At 40.8% G+C, this 21,442-nt stretch overlaps 1 protein-coding gene across 10 annotated transcripts in view; it reads left to right on the forward strand.

Annotated features, from left to right (window-relative positions):
• The window catches only part of grid2 (glutamate receptor, ionotropic, delta 2), a 514,233-nt gene that overhangs the window by 349,743 nt on the left and 143,048 nt on the right, over positions 1 to 21,442 (forward strand). For all 10 annotated transcript variants that reach the window (XR_008570124.1, XR_008570125.1, XR_008570128.1 and 7 more), the window contains one exon: positions 4,851 to 4,970. Coding sequence is in view for 5 of the 10 variants with exons in the window: in XM_054774557.1 (XP_054630532.1) it covers positions 4,851 to 4,970 (120 nt within the window). In the remaining 5 variants the exon portion in view is untranslated. The remainder of the gene's footprint in view (positions 1 to 4,850; positions 4,971 to 21,442) is intronic.

Raw genomic sequence — 21,442 nt, forward strand, 5'->3', positions numbered from 1 at the left:
TGTGGCTGTCCCACGCTAAGTCTCAGTTCTGTTGGATATTTATTTTTTGCAGGGAGTTTGTCCTTGCCTCTGTCGTCAAACTGCACGTATGGGGTTCAGTTAGTTATCGGCGGAAGCAGGCGGCCATCCCACACAGTCTTGGTTCTGTTTTAGATTTCTTCCTTCAAGGACATTTTTCCTTGCTTCCGTCAGAATAGTGCTTGCTCATGTAGGGTCAAGGTCGTCAAGGTAGACAGCCACCCCACACAGTCTTGGTTCTGTTCAAGGTTTCTTTTTGAGAGAAATGATTGTCTTGGCTATGTTGCAAAGAGCTTGCTCAGGTGGGTTTTTGGTCCAAGAAGACAGCCGCCCCACACAGCGTCTTGGTTCTGTTGAAGGTTTCTTACTTGGAGAGAGTTTTTCCTTGCCTCCGTCACCAAAGTGCTTGCTCATTTTGGTTTGAGTTGGTTTTCAGTCGAGGCAGACGGCTGCCTCACGCTGAGTCCTGGTTCTGTTGGATGTTTCTTTCTTACAGGGAGTTTTTCCTTGCCTCTGTCGTCAAACTGCATGCTTACAATATGTGGGGTTGAGTTAGATATCAACTGAAGCAGGCAGCCATCCCACATTGAGTACTGGCACTGTTTGAGGTTTCTTCCTTGGATGATGTTTGTCCTTGCGTCTGTTGCCAGTGTGCTTGTTCATTTGGGGTTCAGTTGGTTGTCTGTTAAGACAGGTGGCCGCCCCCGTTTGTGGGTAGTTTCTTCCTTAGCGGGAGTTTTTTCCTTGCCTCTGTAGGCAAAATGCTTGCTTATGTGAGGTTCAGCTGTTCCTGTGTAGTGTTTTTAAACAAAATCAAACTACCATTAACATTTTTGAAGCATATGCCCATGAGCAATGTCCTCTCTATTTTTACTTGTCTCTTGTGCACCTATTTTAGTGCTAGTTAAATTCATTTGGCACACTTCACATTTAGGGAGTGAAACATATTGCTCGTTAAATCACAAACTTTTGGAAGGATGTTTTTTCTTGACTGAGGCACTCCAGTTCTAGTTCTTTTTGCTCCAATCATTTTTACAATATTGTGTCGCTGTACAAGTCCTCCCGGGATCAAGACTGACATGAGTGACATCCTAAGAAGTCTGGCAATATGTGTGTGTGCGTGTTACTCCCTTCCCAACCTGTAGAAAGCCCATTGTTCTTAATTCCAAAAGTACATCTCCCGATAAAAGTTTCGGCATTCTCTCGACGAGACATGAAAAAAACGTTGTTGAATGGCAAACTTCAAAAAGAGCATAAGATTCAATTAACAACTTTTCAGCAGTTCCTGAAAAGTTCACTTTTTAAAAAATCCCGCAGCTATTGTTTTTCTGAATCTGTTTTTGCATTTCACCTTGAGTCGTCTCGTATCTGCCAGGGTCCTTTCATCGCGCCTAAATCCAGTCGACGCCCTCCAAAAAAAAAAAAAAAAATTCCAGAAGCGGCGGCTGCACTGAATGACAGCGCCAAGTGAAATGCTAATTTAGGATTAGCGAACAGACATTAATAAATGTAGCGCGGTGGCTTTGGTATCTATCGCTGCATTTCACCTTGAGATCCGGCCGCGCTTTGGCGACGCTCTCAACAGCAGCCGGTGTGACTGATGAAGAAGGCGCCCTGATGGCGGCCTCCTCTGAGCTGATTTAAAGACCCCCATCTACACATGACAGTGCTGACTTTTTAACAGCACTTCTTTTGTTCCATTTTAGGACGTGTGCGTGCTTGTGCCTTTTAATTAGCGCTGTGCGACGCAGGGCCGTCATGCTAATGACACTTGTTTTTAATACATTTTTTAACATGAGTTATTGCTGTTCAAATATTTTCTTCAAATATTTTTTTCAGTTTTCCTTCAAATGTTAAGTAAGTGTGCGAGCATCCCATAGTTTAATGTAAATGTGGAAAAATGTTGGGTTGAGTGCACTAAAGTGTCAAGTCCCCCAGACTAGCATTGCATTTTATTGCTCATATTGGAATGATGTTTTAAATACTAGGATGTAAATACATAGAAAAGCTAATTGAACTAAATACATCAAATAAAATAATTGTAATTTAACTAAATAACATTATTATTATTATTTATTATCATTTAGGATTATTACATTTAATTCAATTACGTTCAAATAATGACATTATTTTACTTATCACTAGAATTGTGAAGAGTCCCAAAAAACAAGTCGTACCATAATCAGTCCACAAACATTGCGCAAATGCATTTCCATCCTTTCAAAAATAGCATGGATTCATCTGAAAAAAAATGGCTTCTACAAAAGACAGGACCTGGCGCCACTTATTTTTGGAAATATCTGTTCTTGTTCGTTTTAGCGGCCCAGCAGCATATGATGCACTATCATGACTTTTCCAGTGTTGTCAAAGCACGACAGTTGACTTCATGTCACTGTGTTCCAGCTGTGCTACAAACAGAATCCACACCACAGCCTATTTTCCACATATTTTTGCAAAATGTGTATCATATTCAACAAAACAGGTTTCGAAAAATGAGCCCATAATGGCCCCACCTGTGGCAAATCCCCCTCTGGGACCCGAGCAGGTACAATATTGACGCAATACAGCCACGTGTATGTGTTTTCTCACTACTGGCCTTATATAGCACAAACTAACACTTCCATCATAGTTTGTCTTTCCCAAGCAGCTCACGCACACAACATAGCCAGCCTTTGTGACTTCGTGTTCGCATTTTGCTGCATGTTGCGTCCTCGGAGGCTTGAAACCCGCTGACGTTGACGGCTGTGAGCTGATGGAAGATGAGGTGTTGACTCCCTGAAACTTTTTTACGGCAGAGCATAGCCGCCTTTCCTCACACTTCCGCTTTCTTTGCCGTTTGTCTCCAACACGAGGCAACACTTTGAATGGCTGTAATGGTCTACCTGTCTTCTCTTGTTATGGGCCCCGTACTCACCATTATGATGCAATTTATGAGTCAGTGCAGTGAAATATGCTCGGCGTAATGGTACAAGAGGGTGGGCTAACTGCAGAAAGCTCTTAGATTACATCACTTCAAAGTTATTAAACTCCACGTCATATATTATTTAGTTTCCGCCAACGTAAACTTACTCCTCACCTTTGCACCGCGTAACGCTAGTGATGCACAGCTAACGTTCTTAAATCTATTACCTACCGTACAATACAATATATTACTATGCTATAGTACAACAGTACAATCCATAGAAAACTACACAATACCATAAGATACTACATAGTACTATAAGATATAGTACATTACGATAGCATAAGCTATTGTACAGTGCAATATACAATATGATACATTACAATACTGTACATTATATGGTATGATACGACACAACATAATATGGCACAATACAACATGGTTTGATACTGTAAGTTATCAATATCATAGATATCATAGAATATGCTGCAATACAATACAATGGGGTACAGCATGATACTCTACAATATGATATGGTACAATACACTGTGATATGGCAGCATTATCAATATAGTACATTACAATACCATAGAATACAATACGGTACGATACAATACGATATTATATGGTGTGGTGCAGTTCAGTACTGTGCAAATTGGTACACCACTTGATTCGCGCAAAACCTAAGGGTAAGGGGTAAGACGAGGGGTAAGAGGTAGAATTGGGATTCAGCCTATTATGGGAATAAAGTGACAATTACAAGAGGAATATTTATGAAAGAACAGTTATAATCTTACAAGAATAAAGTCCAAATATCAAGATGAAAAAAGTTGTAATATTATTGTGACAAAATAAGGCCATTTTATGCACAGTTCACTAATATCACAAAGCTTAAATGCAGGCTTTTCTTGAAATACAATAACTTCTTAGCATATCTACAGGGGTTGGTTTACAAAACATCAAAGTCGCCCTTGCATCCTTTCTTTTAGCACTACGTGGCCCTCGCTGGAAATCGTTTAGACCATACGATACCATACATCCATCCATCTTAGGGTTGTGGGGGCATGCTGGAGCCTATCCCAGCTGACTTCGGCAACAGGCGGGTACACCCTGGACTGGTCACCAGCCAATGGCAGGGCACATATAGACAAACAACCATTCACACTCACATTCATACCTATGGACCATTTAGAGTCGCCAATTAACCTAACATGCATGTTTTTGGAATGTGGGAGGAAACCGGATAAAACCCCACACACACGGAGAGAACATGCAAACTCCACACAGAGATGCCCAGCGGAGATTCGAACCCAGATCTTCTCTGACTGTGTGGCTGTGTGCTAACCACTCATCCACCAAGCGGAGATTCGAACCCAGATCTTCTCTGACTGTGTGGCTGTGTGCTAACCACTCATCCACCGTGCAGCATGATACCATACAATGCAGCACTATACAATGCAGTGTAAAGAACTACTGCCACTGTAGAGTTCCTTTACCTTTACACAAGTCAGGCACCCACGTACTATTTATTGAAATATTATGTGTGATACACACACACGCACGCACACAGTCAGCCATATCACAACAGGTCATATCACAACAAGATATCTCCCTCCCTAAAGCAGAATGAGTGTCACTTTCACTGGCAGACCATAGTGCCAGGAGGCATGAGCAAAGGTTGCGGACTTTGTGTGTGTGTGTGTGCGTGTGTGTGTGTGTGTGTGTGTGTGTGTGTGTGGGTGTGGGTGTTATGGACTACAGAAGGGACTTTGTTTATAGTACACAACCTATCGTGTGCGTAAACTGTTAATATGATGTTAAAAGCAACGTGAAATGCTCACCCCGAGCAATGTACTGACAAAATGGTTAAATATGCAAATGCAAAAGCTAACAAGCAATAACCATCTTGTTGTTGTTTGGTCGTTTGCAGTTTGGCGTCAGCGGACTCACCAGCTTCCTGGAGTTCACAGACAACGGCACCAATCCCAACATCTTCTTTGAAATCCTGGGGACAAACTACGGCGAGGACAGAGGGCGGGGAGTCAGCAGGGTAGGCCCACACCGTATTACGCCAGTCACATCTGGACCTGATTTACTCTGCCTACCCTGACCCTTACCTGATGCCTTTAGTCTCATTTGCTTTGTTATGTGGGCCATTTTCCATTTTTGTCCTAGATTCAATGTCGTTTAACGGGCAGTTTCATTTGCGCTGCAAGTGGCAGTAATGTGCACTGAACAGGTAAAATGGTGTTTTTTGCCACCAACAAGCTTTTACTTTCACACACATAAACAAGAAGCTAAAATAATAAAAGTATATAAAAGCAGCACTGCAAAGTACAGTGATGATAATAATAATAATGATAATAATACATTTATTTATGCACCGTAAATTGCGGTGTATAAGCCTCTACTTTTTTTCCTTTACTTCAGAAATACTACTAATTGTTTAAATACTGTGCCACTCGCGAGTCAGTGAGGAAACGATAGCTCTTTCTTTGGTATCAGCGCACTCACAACAAGCTTGTCAACCCACTGAAAATGCCACAAGGTCATTATATATCATAGTATAACAGTCTGACTCACGGTGTCATTTTACAAATAACACTAAACTCATCACACAACAAATTAAAACTCAAGAGGTATGCCACAAAATATACAAACAAGCACCAATACAAGTTTAAAATGAGGAAAAAACACTTCAAGTTTTACCATAATGCATTGCCCTTTAGCAACGTATTCATTGAGGCGCTGCAATGACGTCAGCCTCCCTCTGGGCTCCGGGCCCCTCTGGCTTTTTCTGGTGGACAGAGACAGAATTGCAGCGCCATCCACCATTTTCTATGCTGCTTGTCCTCCAATTAAATGCTTTTCCCATACAAAATGCAATATGGGAAAACTTTAAAATGTTTTCTATTCCCAATCAAATCAGGCATACACTGTATCATAAACAAATGTCAGATACCCAATAGGATACACTGTGGTCATCTACGGCCATACTTGTACAGAGTGGGACTGAAGATACACACAGATAGTGTCCTCCATGCCTGAAGTATCTGCAGTATGTGCAGATAAGCAAAGATGTTGTGTGGTGATTATGATCAAGCAGCGAGAAAAAGCTTGCAATCACAGACGAAATTAATCTTTACATCGTACGGCATTATTACATTAGAGCCACAAATCCTCTTAATTAAAATGCTTAATTACTTCGGCGGAAATTGAGGCACTTGTTAAAGAGTATGCCTTCCTCTAATTTGTCTTTAATAATATTAAGTGTGAGTGTGTGGATAAATTACACGGAAGCAGTCGACTACAGACTACAAAGCTAATATCACTTTGAGAGAATGTCCTCAAATTAACTTTTTTTTTTTTTTTGGAGGCAAGAGAGAGTGTTTGCCTAATGATGAGACTTTCTGTGTGACACTTTTCATTCACAGCGTGAAAACCTTTTTATTAGTCTAATGGCAGCCTTTCTAGCAATTTCTCCAAGTTAGTAAAGGACAAAACTGTGTTGGAAAGTAGGTGGCCGATTCATTGTCCCCGTAGGAAGTAATGGAAGATTGATTTCATCTGTTCCAGGGTCAAGTCGTGATCATCTATAATCATTTATTAACTGTACAGGCAATGTTTGAAGTCATCTTGAACAGTCATATAAGTGTAAAAAGAAGTTTACTATATAAAAAGGGGTTTGGAGGTTTACTGAAGACAAGAACAAAACTATTATGAGATTTTTGCAATTTGCTTCCACACTGTGTGAGATTAGTATATAATTGCATCCAGACGGGAACAAATCCCAGAGTGAAAGCGATGTAATACGTCAGGGACACCTACGTGTGGCGCTGTGAACAGACACACAGATGGAACCACGTGGCACACTAAAATACTGAAGAAGACAGAACGCGTGTGCGTACTGTAAGTCTGTCATCTTATTGCTTTCCAAGGCTCATCTACACTTATCACGAAGTGGGATTATTTTTGCAAAATATCAGGAGAATGTCGTCTGGGGTGAGTCACGCTCGTCGAAATATTAAGATATTATGTTGGCTTGTCGTCAAAGCTCGCTTCTGGTCACGTGACAGCGACGGGTCATTGACGTCATCGTTTTCAAAAAGAAGTGAGCTGCTTGCCTATACGGAAACGACAAGCCGGAGTTTTCAGATTTGCCCACTCTGGTAGCCGTTTTCAATAAATACAGTTTCGGTCTCCCAGTACGCCATTTCCGTGTGGATGAAAGACTGAAATGAAAAAATACCTTGCCGTTTTGGCCAGAAAAGGTTTCGTGTGGAATGCCCCTTAGAATAGTTGATTCGGACAATCAGTCTTGCCGTTGAGTCATATAAAAATGTCATGTGATCAAGAGGATCTTTACAGCAAATGTCTTTGTTTTTGTTGTAACTAGCCTATTAGGATACAGAAACAACCTATGTTGTGCAAGTAAATAATTGAAAATGACGTGAAGACCTATACAGAAGACCTATACTTACCACGCATTAAGAAATCACCCGCTTCAGTGGCACAATCCAAAGGAGCTGAGGTGAGCGTTAGGCAGTGTTGCCAAATTGGCGATTTTGTCGCTAGATCTGGCAAGGGACAAATCTGGCAACTTTTTCTGGTGTCATTGGTGAGTTTTCTATTATGGTGAAAGCACGTATTGTTCTGCATTTTGTGTTCTCACTGAGCAGCGGCGGGTGCTGTTGACACATCCGCCCCGCCCAAAGGCTTTTAAAAAGTTCTCAATAACCAAATGTGATGGGAGGACTTTGAGAGGTACTGGCCAAGATAGGACAGCCAATAGCTACTTTTCTTACTGAAAAGTTGGCAACAGTATGCTATCCTTGAACGCAAGGAAGACTGTCAACATTGACGGACTTATTGGCTCATAAAGAGGGAGTGTGAAAGCTAGTGACAGGCGGATCGATACAGTATATCGCTATATCAGAGTCTTAAAGATATTGTGTTGACAGGAACTACCTTTCCTTCCGCTTCCAATTTAGTACAGTGGAACCTCGGTTAGCATCTGCTTCAGTTAGCCTGTAGTTAAGTCAGTGTCGAAAATGTACATCTACATTTTTTTTTGTACATTTTCCAGTTAGCGTACAATACGGCGTGCATCTTGTTTTGTTATTAATACACTGCGTGAGTCTAACTCTGTTTTTAATGTATTTTTTATCACAAAACGTCCTTAGCTTCTAACCAAGAAGCTCGCTTGCTAACAAAATGGCAACCGGAATGTCTGTGACATCATCAGTGGTTGACTCTCAAAAACGTTAACACAAAACACGTTTTTATAGTTTGACATACATAAAACAATTGTTAATGCATGTAAATGGCCCGATTGTTGATGTGAGTGTTCCCAAAGACTCGACGTGGCAGCGAGACACCACACGGACACCATCTTCCTGTTTTGTCATGACTTATTCCTTGAATTCAGCTCCATTCAATAGTGGCTTTTACCTTCTTCATCAAAATGTTGGCACTTCTGTGGCTCCATTTTGGGTTATAGAGGTGAGTAACACTATTGAATTCAAGAAAGTGGTGTTCGTGCGGTTTCTCACTGCCACATCATGTCTTTGGGGACGGTCACATCAAGAAGCACGTCGTCAGTGAAGATGAAAGTAACCTTACATTTTAATTGATCCCTTTCATTCATTATTTACATATATTTATATGCGTTTGGAATTGTTTACTGCATGCAAAACTGTCATAGTAATTTGTGTTAACATTTTTGACTTTCTGGAACGGATTCATTGGATTTACATGATTTTCTTTTGATTCAGTTAACATCCGTTTTGGTTAGAGTCGGACCTTCTGGAGGGAATTAATGAGGCTAACCCAAGTTCCACTGTACTTATTCAGACTAAACCTGTGTGCCTGTATTGTCACAATGGAAACAACGTATTGTCAATAAGTATAATGTAAATGTATTGTACTCCTATAATAAGTATTGTAGTATAATATGTATCATTATGTTGGATTTGAAAACTGGCAGTGGAGGTTTATTTATGCTCTATTAAAAATATTGCTATCGGTATCAACAATACCAAGTTCTGTTCAACTTAGCATGGCATCGGTAAGAACATTTATGGTGTCGCACACCACTAATGTCTTCATTTTTCTCTTTGCTCTTCCGCACCTGTCAATCACTGAGTGCGCCGACACTTTTGGTGACATTTATCCCCGTCATACTTCACTGACATGCACACGGTTGTCAAGCAACGACGATAATAGCAGCCGACACCTGAGATCGGTCATAATTATTTGCAGCACATTGTGCTAGAATTGGCTTTCTGCTCCATTTGCCTCACTCGGCTCCACACATGGCAGCCTACAGTGTATGTACAGTATATGTATATATATCTATATATATTCATTTCTGTACAACCACCGCCACGTGTAATTGCTTTGTTAGATATCCGTGACATCTTAAATGACTTTAACGACATTGTGTTTTGTACATTTGAAATAGCGGCCTGGTTAAAAATAAGTCGTCAGCGAGCGGTTAAGAAAAAGAGTGGGAGAAGTGTTCAATTAAGCTACAACCAGCAGAAGAAGAACCTACAGCAGCAAGAGAATCTCTTCCACACTCGCCATCATTTGGAGAATCAACGACCGGAAAACTGCACGTTTTTTAATTGTGGTCCTCTCCTATGATCATCCGTAGTCCCCTCTGGCATCCAACGACGTTACAGCAAGCTTTATTACAAATGTTGTCATCAATGCGAGAGGTGAGTTTAGTGCAATGCGATGACTTACCTCAGTGGTGTCCAACGTCCGGCCTCAGGGCCATTTGAAGCCCACACCTCATTTTTATTTTGTTTTTATTTCTTTAATAAAATTACGCACCTTGATGAAGGATGATGAGGGCCAAAAAATGTACACTTGCTATGTAAAAAAAAAAAAAAGTGGATGTTGAGGAATCATTTAATTACAATGTAATTTAAGACAGAAAAACAAAAAATAGATTAAGAATAATTGAATTGAATTTGAAATAAACATTTGAATTAATTAAAGCGAAAAAGGCGGGGTACACCAAGGACTGGTCAGCAGCCAATCACAGGGCACATATAGACAAACAATCATTCACACTCACATTCATACCTATGGACAATTTAGAGTCGCCAATTAACCTAACATGCATGTTTTTGGAATGTGGGAGGAAACCCGAGTACCTGGAGAAAACCCACACGCACACGGGGAGAACATGCAAACTCCACACAGAAATGCCCAGCAGACATTTGAACCCAGGTCTTCCCGATCTCCTGATTGTGACTGTGTGGCCAACATGCTAACCACTAGACCACCGTGCGGCCCCAATTTCAGATAAAAAAAAACAACAAATAATCAGATATTCAGGAAAAGTTTAATTAAAACTGAAATTAAAATAAACAAATGTAAAAACTAGCAGTCCGTCATAACAACAACAATTTGCATTAATTGACGATAAAAAAAATCACAGGAATGATCTGTCCATTTATTATTTACAATCATTGAACTTTGTCCAATATTATATTGAAATAACCGTCAACAGAATAAATCAACAACTGTGGATATTAAAATAATAATTTATGAATTGAAATTGTTTTGTAGAAATCTAATGTCTGCATGTATTTTATTTTGAAAGTTAAAACCTTAAAAAATGCCATTAATCAGTAAGTAATCATTAATTAATTACTGAATGTCTAAAAAACGTAAATAAATTATAATTGTAGGTTAAAATATATTTAAATCAAGAATAATGTCTTGGCCTCTATTTTAGTGGGAATTTTAATTTCAAACATATTTGACAGCTTTGCATATTTTGACTTACAATTGATTGGTTTCTATTGTGCTACTACACAAAAAGGTGGAAGAACATCAAAGTGGCCGCCACATCCTTGGTGCAAAAAATGTGGACATTCCTGACTTTTGTGAACGTATGAAAGGCATTCAAAGCAACACACGCACACACACACACACACACAAATACACACACATACAAGTACAAATCTCCCGGCATGTTTTGAAATGCTAAGCTAACGCTGTTGGCTCTGCATGGCAATTAATGTCAGCCTGCATGACCATCAGTATGCGAGACACACATGCATGCATGCACGCATGCAAGGAACAGAGGAACTCCGTCCAAATTACTGTCGACAGAATTTTGTATTTTTTGGGAATGTTGTGACACACAACGCTTCCATTCATTTTCAGAAAATATAAGACACACATCACACATCCTCTAGGGATGTACTGTAAATATGAGCCGAAATGAAGCAAAAATCAGGAATCTGAGTCCAGCTTTGTTTATGAACATAAACGTAAATAAATCCCAGCTCATGTGATGGAGATAAATCTTCACTTGAGATTATTGTAGCTCGATTTAATTAAGCATGCAAGTGCAGCTGCACTTTTATTCCCGATATTAACTGGCTGGCTGTCCTAAAATGTTTTATATTTGCATGTTATTGCTTGATTGGGCATTGGAAATAATAATTGATTGTTAAGGATTAGATAGATATTGTAGACTTGTAGACTTGTATTGTAGACTTGAATTCGCTTATCCGAGGTCGGGTCACGGGGGCAGCAGCCCTAGCAGGTAAGCCCAGACTTCCCTCTCCCCAGCTACTTCGTCCAGCTCCTCCCAGCGGATGCCAAGGCGTTCCCAGGCCAGTTGAGAGACATAGTCTCTCCAGCTTGTCCTGGGTCTTCCCCGAGGCCTCTTACCGGTTGGATGTGCCCTGAACACCTCCCCCGGGAGGCGTCTGGCAGGCATCCTGACCAGTTGCCCAAGCCACCTCAGCTGGCTCCTCTCAATGCGGAGGAGCAGCGGTTCTACTCTGACATTTTCCCGGATGACAGTGCTTCTCACGTTATCTCTCAGGGAGAGCCCAGCCACCCTATGGAGGAAACTCATTTTGGCCGCTTGTGCCCGCGATCTTGTCCTTTCGGTCACCATTCAAAGCTCATGACCGTAGGTGAGGGTAGTAATGCAGATCAACCGGTAAATTGAGAGCTTTGCCTTTCGGCTCAGCTCCCTCTTTACCACAACAGGCCGATGCAGAGTCTGCATCACTCTAAGTTTAAGGTACTTAAACTCCTCCACTTGGGGCAGGATCTCATCCCCGACCCGGAGATGGTACTCCACCCTTTTCCGAGCGAGAACCATGGACTCGGACTTGGAGGTGCAGATTCTCATCCCAGCCGCTTCACACTCAGCTGCGAACCGACCCAATGAGAGTTAAAGGTCACGGCTCGATGACGCCAGCAGGACCACATCATCTGAAGCAGAGACCCAATTCTGCAGCCACCAAACCGGAACCCCTCAACGCCTCGAAAAATAGGCATAAAAGTGCATAAAAGAATCGGTGACAAAGGGCAGCCCTGGCGGAATCCAACCCTCACGGGCAACGCCAGAGTGGAATAAAGACCAACCCCTCTCAAGAGGAGGTGGTTCCAGAGCCTTGCTGTGCGTTGAGGTCAGTCCGACTATATCTAGCTGGAACTTCTCCACCTCACACACCAACTCAGACTCCTTCCCCACCAGAGAGGTGACGTTCCACGTGCCAAGAGCTAGCTTCTGCAACCGCCATTGGTAGTGTAGTGGTTCACATGACTTTCTTGTGTGTGGAAGTGATTTTGAAACACTCCAAAAGTACAGCATAAAAATATCAATATTTGCCACTTAATCAACGCGACGCATGTTTCTGCCTAGGAAGTCAAATTATAATACCCAAACAACACGAAACTTAAAGGGCACATTGTGTTTTGTTTAATAACAGCGGTTGCTTACAGGAAACTCTGTCATTTGAAGGTGTTAAACGAATGCAGATTTTTGTTGAAAGTAGAGCGTGTGGATAGTTTTCAGCAGCCTCCGGCGTAGAACAACAAACGAAAGTGAGTGGTGAGGCATAATGCAGCAATAAAGGGTAAGTAACAGTTTTTTTGTTTTTTTTTTCCGAGAGCTCATGAGGGACAGCGCAACTGATTATTTCCATGATGCAAAAATAAGTCCTGCAGGGTGACGAAAAGGGGAAGGGAGAGTCACGCACAAAGCAAACAAATGCAAGAGAGGGATATGCATTACAGTCAGTTAGAGATGATGCTCAGCAAATTAATCAGAGGGAGGGAATGGGGTTGAATATATGCAGAAAAAGATGAGGACGGAGAAATATATATTCAGAGAAAGATCCATATTCCTCTCCGATGTTCCATCCTGTTAGGTAGATTTGCATGTATATTTATTCAGGAGGCTGCTGCTAGGTTACATGGAAGAAGAAGAATCTAGTAAAAGATGCATGGATTAAAAGAAGAACACGAGTGCATGACCCAAGTAAAGGAAAGTCAAACTTTCCCTCTTTTTCCATTTCATGCTTCACAACCGTTGAACCCAGACTGACCAAAAAAATTGTACACATCTCCTAAGGTACTGAGCCAGGGAACAGTTAAATCACCCCTCCCACATCTGGATGAATGAAATACTGCACTTGGGAAACGTGTAAAAAGAACAAAAAAAGAAATCAAATTTCAGGGCATCTAATTGCATATACCTGTATGGCCTCCACGTTGCCTGTATGCGCTCCCTGAATGGTTTCCTCGGGGATCTCCTCTCAGGCGCAGATTAGGGCCTCAGACAGCTGCCGGACAGTCTGTGGTGCAACATGGCTGGAGGTCAATGTGTAGGAGTCTTCCGCCTCCCCTGCTGTACTGACCTGTCTCCTGGACCTATACTCCATGGTCTTGATGTTGTGATGGGAGAAGGTGTGCAATATGGTGCTGATCCCAGCACAGCATTTTTAAAGCCCCATATCCACCCGTTTGTTGTGGCTGGCGTTTGATAAGCCGTACATTTTTGTTTGGTTTCCTACAGTGTGATACAAATGTCGGCCTCCATGTGTCTGTATGCACTCCTTCGGCATGCTGTTGAAGATACTATGAACTGGGGGATCTCCTGTCAGGCTTGGATTCGGGTATCAGCCAGCTCCCTTCATGGCTGGAGGTCAATTTATAGGCTTTGACCATTTTGGCTGAGTGGAAGTATTGTGTGTATTGTGTGATATTCCAGTTAGTAAGGGTTTTGGAAGTCTTTCGCAGCATATTTTTGAAGATGTAATACGTACGATTTCCTGTGAAATCCTCATGAGTTTTATGCAGTGTGATACAAATGGAACACCTTTAACAGGCACTCAGGCTGACACCTGAAGTCACTTTAGGAAAATGGTTTCTAGTACTCCGGGACGTGTCTGGTGTGAACCTTCTTTATGACGTCTTTTCCCCCTTGGTTGAACTCTTTGAATACTACGGCACGTCTGCGGGCTGCTTCCTCTTTTTCTGCAGCTCGATTGATGTCAGCAATTTGTCGTCCCTGGAAGGTTGTGTCAGTCGCAAGTGAGCGACTGACCAGCAAGTTGCGTTCTGGTTGACCACAGGACAGTTGGATGCTGATTGAAACTGACAAGGTGCCTCTGGTGCCCTTGGATCTGCTTGGTGGGTGGAGGCGGGGCCGCTAGCATACACAGAGTGCACGAGAGTGTAACGCACTAGAAATTAAATTAGTAGATTCCAATATATTGTCAATTTTTTTTCCTTCTTAAAAGTAATCTTAAAATCTCGTCTAGTCTCGTTTTTTTAGACCCAATCTCGTGTATTGTCTGGTAACACCCCTAGTAAATTAGCATTTATTACCACATAAACACACATAAAAGTACCAAAAATTACCGTTTAGTACCGTTGAGTACCGGTACCAGTTGCAGGGAACCGGGTATTGGTACCGTATCGGTTCAAATGTGAAAGGTACCCATCCCTAATCATCGTAACAGAAACAATATTATCAACAGTGGCGGTACCTAGATGTCCCAATAGCATGTGTACATGTGTACATCTTCACATCTACAGTAACCAAGATTGCCTATGTAGACCTTGTAGTTGCAGAGAAAAAAAAGTGTTTTATGCCATTTTTGAGTCTAAAAAATGGCCCAGGGTTTGAAGTCTTTCATGATGTGTGCGATGATGGCAGTTAACATGAACGACTGAGTGAGTCACAATTCAGTTCCTTGCAAACATCACATTTCAAGTACTTTCTCTAAACATTTGTGATAAAAGCACTTGACGGGTTTAAGAAAATAAAAATGGAATGGCAAGCAAGTGTTGAAAGGAAATAGAAAAATGCATAGAAGGGTGTGTGAGTGATTTTTTTTTTTTGCCTGTTGTCACCAACACCGCCCCCCCCCCCCCCCAGTGGGAAATTCATTGTGGCGCCGAACACAAACAGCAGTGGCGTAAACAGTGTGAGTAACACCAAGCAAAGTCGCCTGGCAGTCACGAACTCTTCTCTCGGTGTTATGACAAGCTCGGAGAACTTTTATTCCCCAGATGCTCTCAATCCTGTCCCACGTCTCAGCCCAAGGCACACTGCAGTGTGCAAAGTCAAGGCAATGATTGTAAGGAAATGCTGCTCTGTTGCTACCCAAAGGGGAAAAAAAAAAGAAAAACGTGTGAAGAAAGTAAGTCGGCAATGTCAATCTCTGATACGAGCACCGACTTTGAGATATTTCTTGTTTCTTATTACTTATTTCCTTCACCAGTTTGGGGGAAAATTACTGAAAAATATAATACTGTATCATACTCAGTACAGGACATACAAAAATAAAGACGTAAGGAGGTCACTATTAAGATAATGGATGACAGAATTTAGATTTTAGATAACAAAAAGTGATATATTTATATTTACAATCAGTATTTAGTTGTATTCAGTGTTCACAAATATTATATGGCTCTCACGGAAATACATTTTAAAGAATATGGCGCTCATGGCTCTCTTAGCCAAAAAGGTTTAAGTACTTTTTTAAATTGGAAAAACATTTAAATGCCATTTTTATAATTTTTATCTTTCTCATGATTTTTTAAAAATGTAAAACCAGTTCACGAAATGTATTTATTTTTATATTTAATGTTTAAATTCTATTGATATTGATTATGATGTAGATCTAGAAATGCATTTATTCAGTCATTTATTGACCAAGATAACACAACAGCGGATCTGCTTGTGCAAATAATGCAGTTGATTCATGTTTTAATGAAATCTCTATATGTTAATATGCAAGCTGTCTTTATTTACAGAAATGATTTGTTTCAACAGTTCTCCAACCAACCAACTTATCCTGTTCAGAATGGAAGCTGGAGGCTTCGCAAATTCTAAATCCTTCTTGCACTTATGCAGCAATCTTAGAATCAATTATATAAAAATGATAAATGACAACCAAGTCGGTCCATCATATTTGATAGCTGATCATGGCCTTGTGTGTCTCTGGGATGTCTTTATGTCAATGCATGGTGCTGCAGACAGGGGGACAAGATAAACAGCTCTGTCTTAGTCTGTGCAAGACAAAAGACATAAAAAAAGAGTCATTGGATGTCAGGAGGAGAGAAAGTGAGTCAGAACCTTCTGGATGTTTTTTTAAGTCCTGTCATGTACAGGTGAATAAGTGATGGATGGACAATGAGGAAAAAGACTAATAGGGAAATGGTGTCTTCCCAGAAGAGAGGAAGGATTGATGAACGAGTGAAGAGAAGGGATGGGAAGATCAAGGCCTAATTGGCTGTGACCTGGCAGTAAACACCGCAGCTAGCGGTGGTGGAACGAGGGAGTGATGAGCAGGAGAAATAAATGGAGAGGGAGCCATCAGAGAGCAGTCGTATTTTACACCAAGGTTGTGTCCTCATGTAAAACACGTCATAGCTTTGTGAGCAGGGCTGGTCCGCAGAGAGAGGCCGGAGGGGGGCAAGGAGTATGGGGAATGATAAAAGTGTCAACAGAGGCAAAGGTGTCATTAAGTGAAGAAAATATGGCCAACTTTTTCATTAGATTGTCCATCCATTGAAGTGCATTTGCAATGCCAAAGCAACAGGTAGCGCTGCAGTGCAACCATGCCAGAGCTAAATAGTTAGCCTCCAATATATTTATTTTAAAGGTTTCAAACAGAGTGGGGACGGAGCCAAAAACTACCACTTCCACATGGAATGGGAGGGGAACTTGTTTTCACTGTCATGTCGGAATGCCATAGCTGACTCCATGCAGTGTGAAGGTAATGTAATGTCTCTTAAGTGTAACATTACTGACACCTAGTGACAAGAATACTGCATATGACTTGTCTGTCAATATTTTTTGACTAATAATAGGCCGTAGTCAACCACAAAACAGTCATTATGTTTGAAAAAGATCGATGTTTGAGCCGCAAAGGGCACGCAAAAAATCAGTTCTACGTGTACAGACTGGAAAATTGCCTCTTGCCCCAAAAGTCAGCTGGGATAGGCTCCAGCTCGCCCCCAAGCCTTAACAGGCTACGCGGTAAAAAAAATGAATTAATGAATTTAAGGTTCAGATTAGTATAGTGTATCCTATGCTAGTGGACCACGGACCACACCGGTGGTCCACAAGTACTTTTCAAGTCACAGCTTCAATCCCCTGACATTAACCCAAGCATTACTATGAATTTCTAAGCAATCAAGGAAGTATAATATTAAATCAATAATTATATTAACTCATATTAGCCCCGAGCTATTGAAAAAAAAGACGACAGCCAATTATTCCCCCTCATAATTGCAAAGACCTTATTTTCACTATAAAGATTTTTCATCCCACATACACTTACCATGATAAGAGTCCCCCATGCAGCTGTTAACCCCCGAAGAGACATTATCCTGGATGTATTTCATCAAGGAAGCTATTTTGCCCAATTACTCATCTTATAAGGGCCAATGTAGGATGGGGACATCGAGCATTGACTCTTCATTAGTGCTGCGTCCCCTCCAATCACGATAGATATTGTCTTTAAGCAGATGGGGAAGCCGGGGTCACGGACCTCCTTGTCTTCTACCACTATGCATGATGGGAGATGCTTCAGTCCAACGTTGACGGCAGGCTTTCTGCTTAGCAAAGTATGCTATGGCAACTTCTTGTCCTGGAAGTGAAGGCAGCCTTTGCACAACTTTGATATATGCACATGTGATCGTTTGATAGCAGTGTCACATTTCAAACATTCTTGACACAGGACATTATAGAAATATACTGTGTACCTGTATATATACAGTACATGATTCATTGGTTCCAGACCCAACCACGATAAGTCAATTTCTGCAAAGTAGGATTCACTATTAATAAATGGGATATTTTTGTATATATAGCATAGAAAACCCTGTTTAAAATACGATTTCTAACATAATTAGAGCCCTCTCGACATGAAATAACACCTCTAGAGGTGTCACCTTTACATTTTCATTACCCAATATAATAGATATAATCAGAGAAAATAAGACAACATAGACTCACATTAACAGTTCCTTGTTTTTTTCCAGACAATGTACTTCCACGGGTGGCTATTGTCACACCAATGTTACTCAATATAGTAGACATAATAACAGTAAATAAGCCATTTAAGATGCAAATAAAACTCAGGCTCTTGTGTGTCACAGTAAATGTGTTCCCTAGGGAACCTTAGTGGCGAGCAGAGAGAGGTGTGGAGGACAGGAAGTGACATCAGAGGTTCAAAGTTGATTTTTAGCTTGTCGTGGCCCCAACAGTAGCCTGCATTATTATCATGATTATTATGTTATTATTATTGTGCCCGTTGTGAGACACTTGAAACCTGCTCTGACGATCACTTCTGGTGCCCGCCTCACCAAACAATTACTGACACCTAGTGGCCAATGTAGAATGTACTACATTCACAATTAGAATGCTTCTCCTGCCTTTTATTTGTATTTTAGCTCATTTGGTTAGTTCATTTAGCCATTTTTTATGCTTGAAAATGCTTAATTTAGCCTAAGAATAAGTACAATTTGCTTAAATATGCTTTTTGTTGTTTTTTTTTACTAATAATAGGCCGTATTCAACCACGAAACAGCGATCATTGATTAATTTTTTTTTTTTTTTATCACGATACAGTGAGGCCGCAATGTCCGAGCTGCGGTGTAGCAAGAGATGACTATAAACATATTTTATGGAAGTGTATTATATGAAACAGTTGAATAAACTTACATTTAAGTTACATAAGCATGTTAAAGAATTGCTTTAAGCTAATAAAGCAATTGTAAAATCAGTTCAAGAAGATAGCATGTTTATATTTGCTTTCAAAATGATATTTATATTATACTTTTTTTTAAAATCATGTAGATGTAGATTTTTTTTTTGTATCATTTTTCAGTGGCACAAAATAGTGAAATAAAAGAACAGCAGCAGCACTGACACAGTGACACAGTACCATTACATAGGAGAGGACAGACAAGAGAAAACAGAAACAGAGCTCATAAGCGTCGTAGAAAAAGGACCAATAAATGAAATGAAGATACCGGTGTTGTGTTTTCTGTCCGTTCAGACTTACAGTTTATGGTTTCTGAAGGAACATGATACTTATACTACACATACGGTATACATCATTATGAGCAAATGGTGGATGCCGTGTGGGGTTCAATGTGGTCATCTTCACGCACGCATTTCTCCTTTCAAAATGGTAGTTTTTTGTTCTCTAATTTCTGCCACTGTTTTGCTCCATCGAAATGCTCGCAGGGCTCCTGAATACCAAACCTCATGGATCATCATGCCTGCATGCAGTAGAATCTCTCCTTCCCTAATATGCAAACGCATTAAGGATTTGCACTCAGCGTGTACACATGCCTCTCCCTGCCAGTGTGTGTGTGCGCGTGCGGTTCCACATATTAAAGTGATTACAGTTGAGGGAACATATTTGCATCGGTTTGATATGCCATCCGTCGAGCTCACCCTCCACCTCTTCCTGCATGGATGCTCTCCTTTCATTTCCTCTTCTCCACGTTTGCCCGAGACTATATATCCACCCTCATGCTGATACTTCCGAAACCTTTCTTACCTCGTTTTTATTTTATGTTTTCACACTTTGTCGAGATAATAAAAAGGCTGTTCTCAGCAGATGAACTGAGAAAGTGTTTGCTGCACATGTCTACCGTACGACTAAACAACATTTGCATGTTTGTCAGCTGTGACTGTCCATCAGCTATTTAAAAAAGTCTGAACAATTTAGTATTGTGTCAAAGTGTATGAAAACTGTGTTAATATGCTATATTAGAAAGTATAGTTACATTTGTGGGACACTGCTCAACATTTCTCTTTTTTTGGATCGCTTTTCTTATTTAATTAGTTTTATATTATATATTTATTTGATATTATATGTATTTTTTTTTGTGTTTCATTATTTTATGCATATCTTTATTTTATGAGAGCTGCTGAACACCTTGAATTATTTCTATCTATCTACTCAATTACGGAAATGTAACTAATCTGTTCCACGGTCAAACTGTCACCATCAGAGAATCTGCATAAACTGTACAGGAAAGGTTTTACGTAACATTTTAAAAACCTAAAGGGAAATGTGAACTTGCACAATGCAAACAAACAATTTTGTGACTAGTAACTGAACGCCCAGTTTTGTGGTTCGTTTATAGCTCTATGTTTATCATCACACTTTTCATCTTTGTCATCACCAATACCCGTCCATGGTGACATCAGCCAAAAACACATGCCATAGGAAAAGCAATAATATAATAATTGTATTATTTTATGTTTTTTTTTTACTATTAAAAAATCAGGGTTGATTGAAATTTGGCTTGCAACCCAAACTTGGAAAAAATATCACATACTGCCATAACATCAACATAAGAATAGATAAACAACACTAATTACATCAATTTATGCAAATATGAATAATTACAAAAAAAAAATGCCATCAAATTGTGTGCATTCAATAAAAAAAAAAAAAAAACGCTGGTGTCAGAAGTGGGACGTGAAGTGGGATCTGCCATTGAGCAGGACCGCTTAGGGCAAGTTGCTTCACTAAAAACTTTTTGGAAACCTTGCTTTAGATGTTGACTGAGCTGATGTCTCACACAATAGGGCAAGTTTCTGTGCCACGTAACTGCAATCTTGGTGAAAGTCGCTGATGGTGTCAATCAATCAAACCTGCATTATAATATTTGCCAAGGCTAAATATTGCATAACCTTCAATTGGATTTCTCTTAGTACAATTTTCTTCGGGTTGCCGTCCCTTGTAGCCCCTCGCTCATGTCTCCTCTATGATGTTCCTCCTCCTTCTCCTCCTCCTCACCCTTCCTCCCTGCCAGCGAGGCCTGCAGGGTTTTCAGCAGCATTACAGCGTGTAAACCTCGGATTACAGCAGCCGAAGTCTGCCTAGGATTGCATGCCTCTGTGGATCACAAAATACACAGGCGTGCGGGATAACACACCCACCACCTACCCCCGACACCACTTACACATTCCGCACATTTGCATACAGCAGTGGACACACACTAAGGAGTACACAAACACCGTGGGTACACAATCCGCACACACACTACAGGCTGATACGGACCAGGGAAAACTCTCCAGAGGATTAGCTCTCATCTCTTCCCCCTGTTTGTGTGCTCATCCACTCTCTGTACTTTTGTGTGTGTGGTACTTGAAGGACACCCGTAAGGAACCCTTGTTAAGGCGCTCTACAAGGTTATCACGTTCCATCTGTG

Source organism: Dunckerocampus dactyliophorus, chromosome 4 (assembly GCF_027744805.1).
Source record: "Dunckerocampus dactyliophorus isolate RoL2022-P2 chromosome 4, RoL_Ddac_1.1, whole genome shotgun sequence".
NCBI lineage: Eukaryota > Metazoa > Chordata > Actinopteri > Syngnathiformes > Syngnathidae > Dunckerocampus > Dunckerocampus dactyliophorus.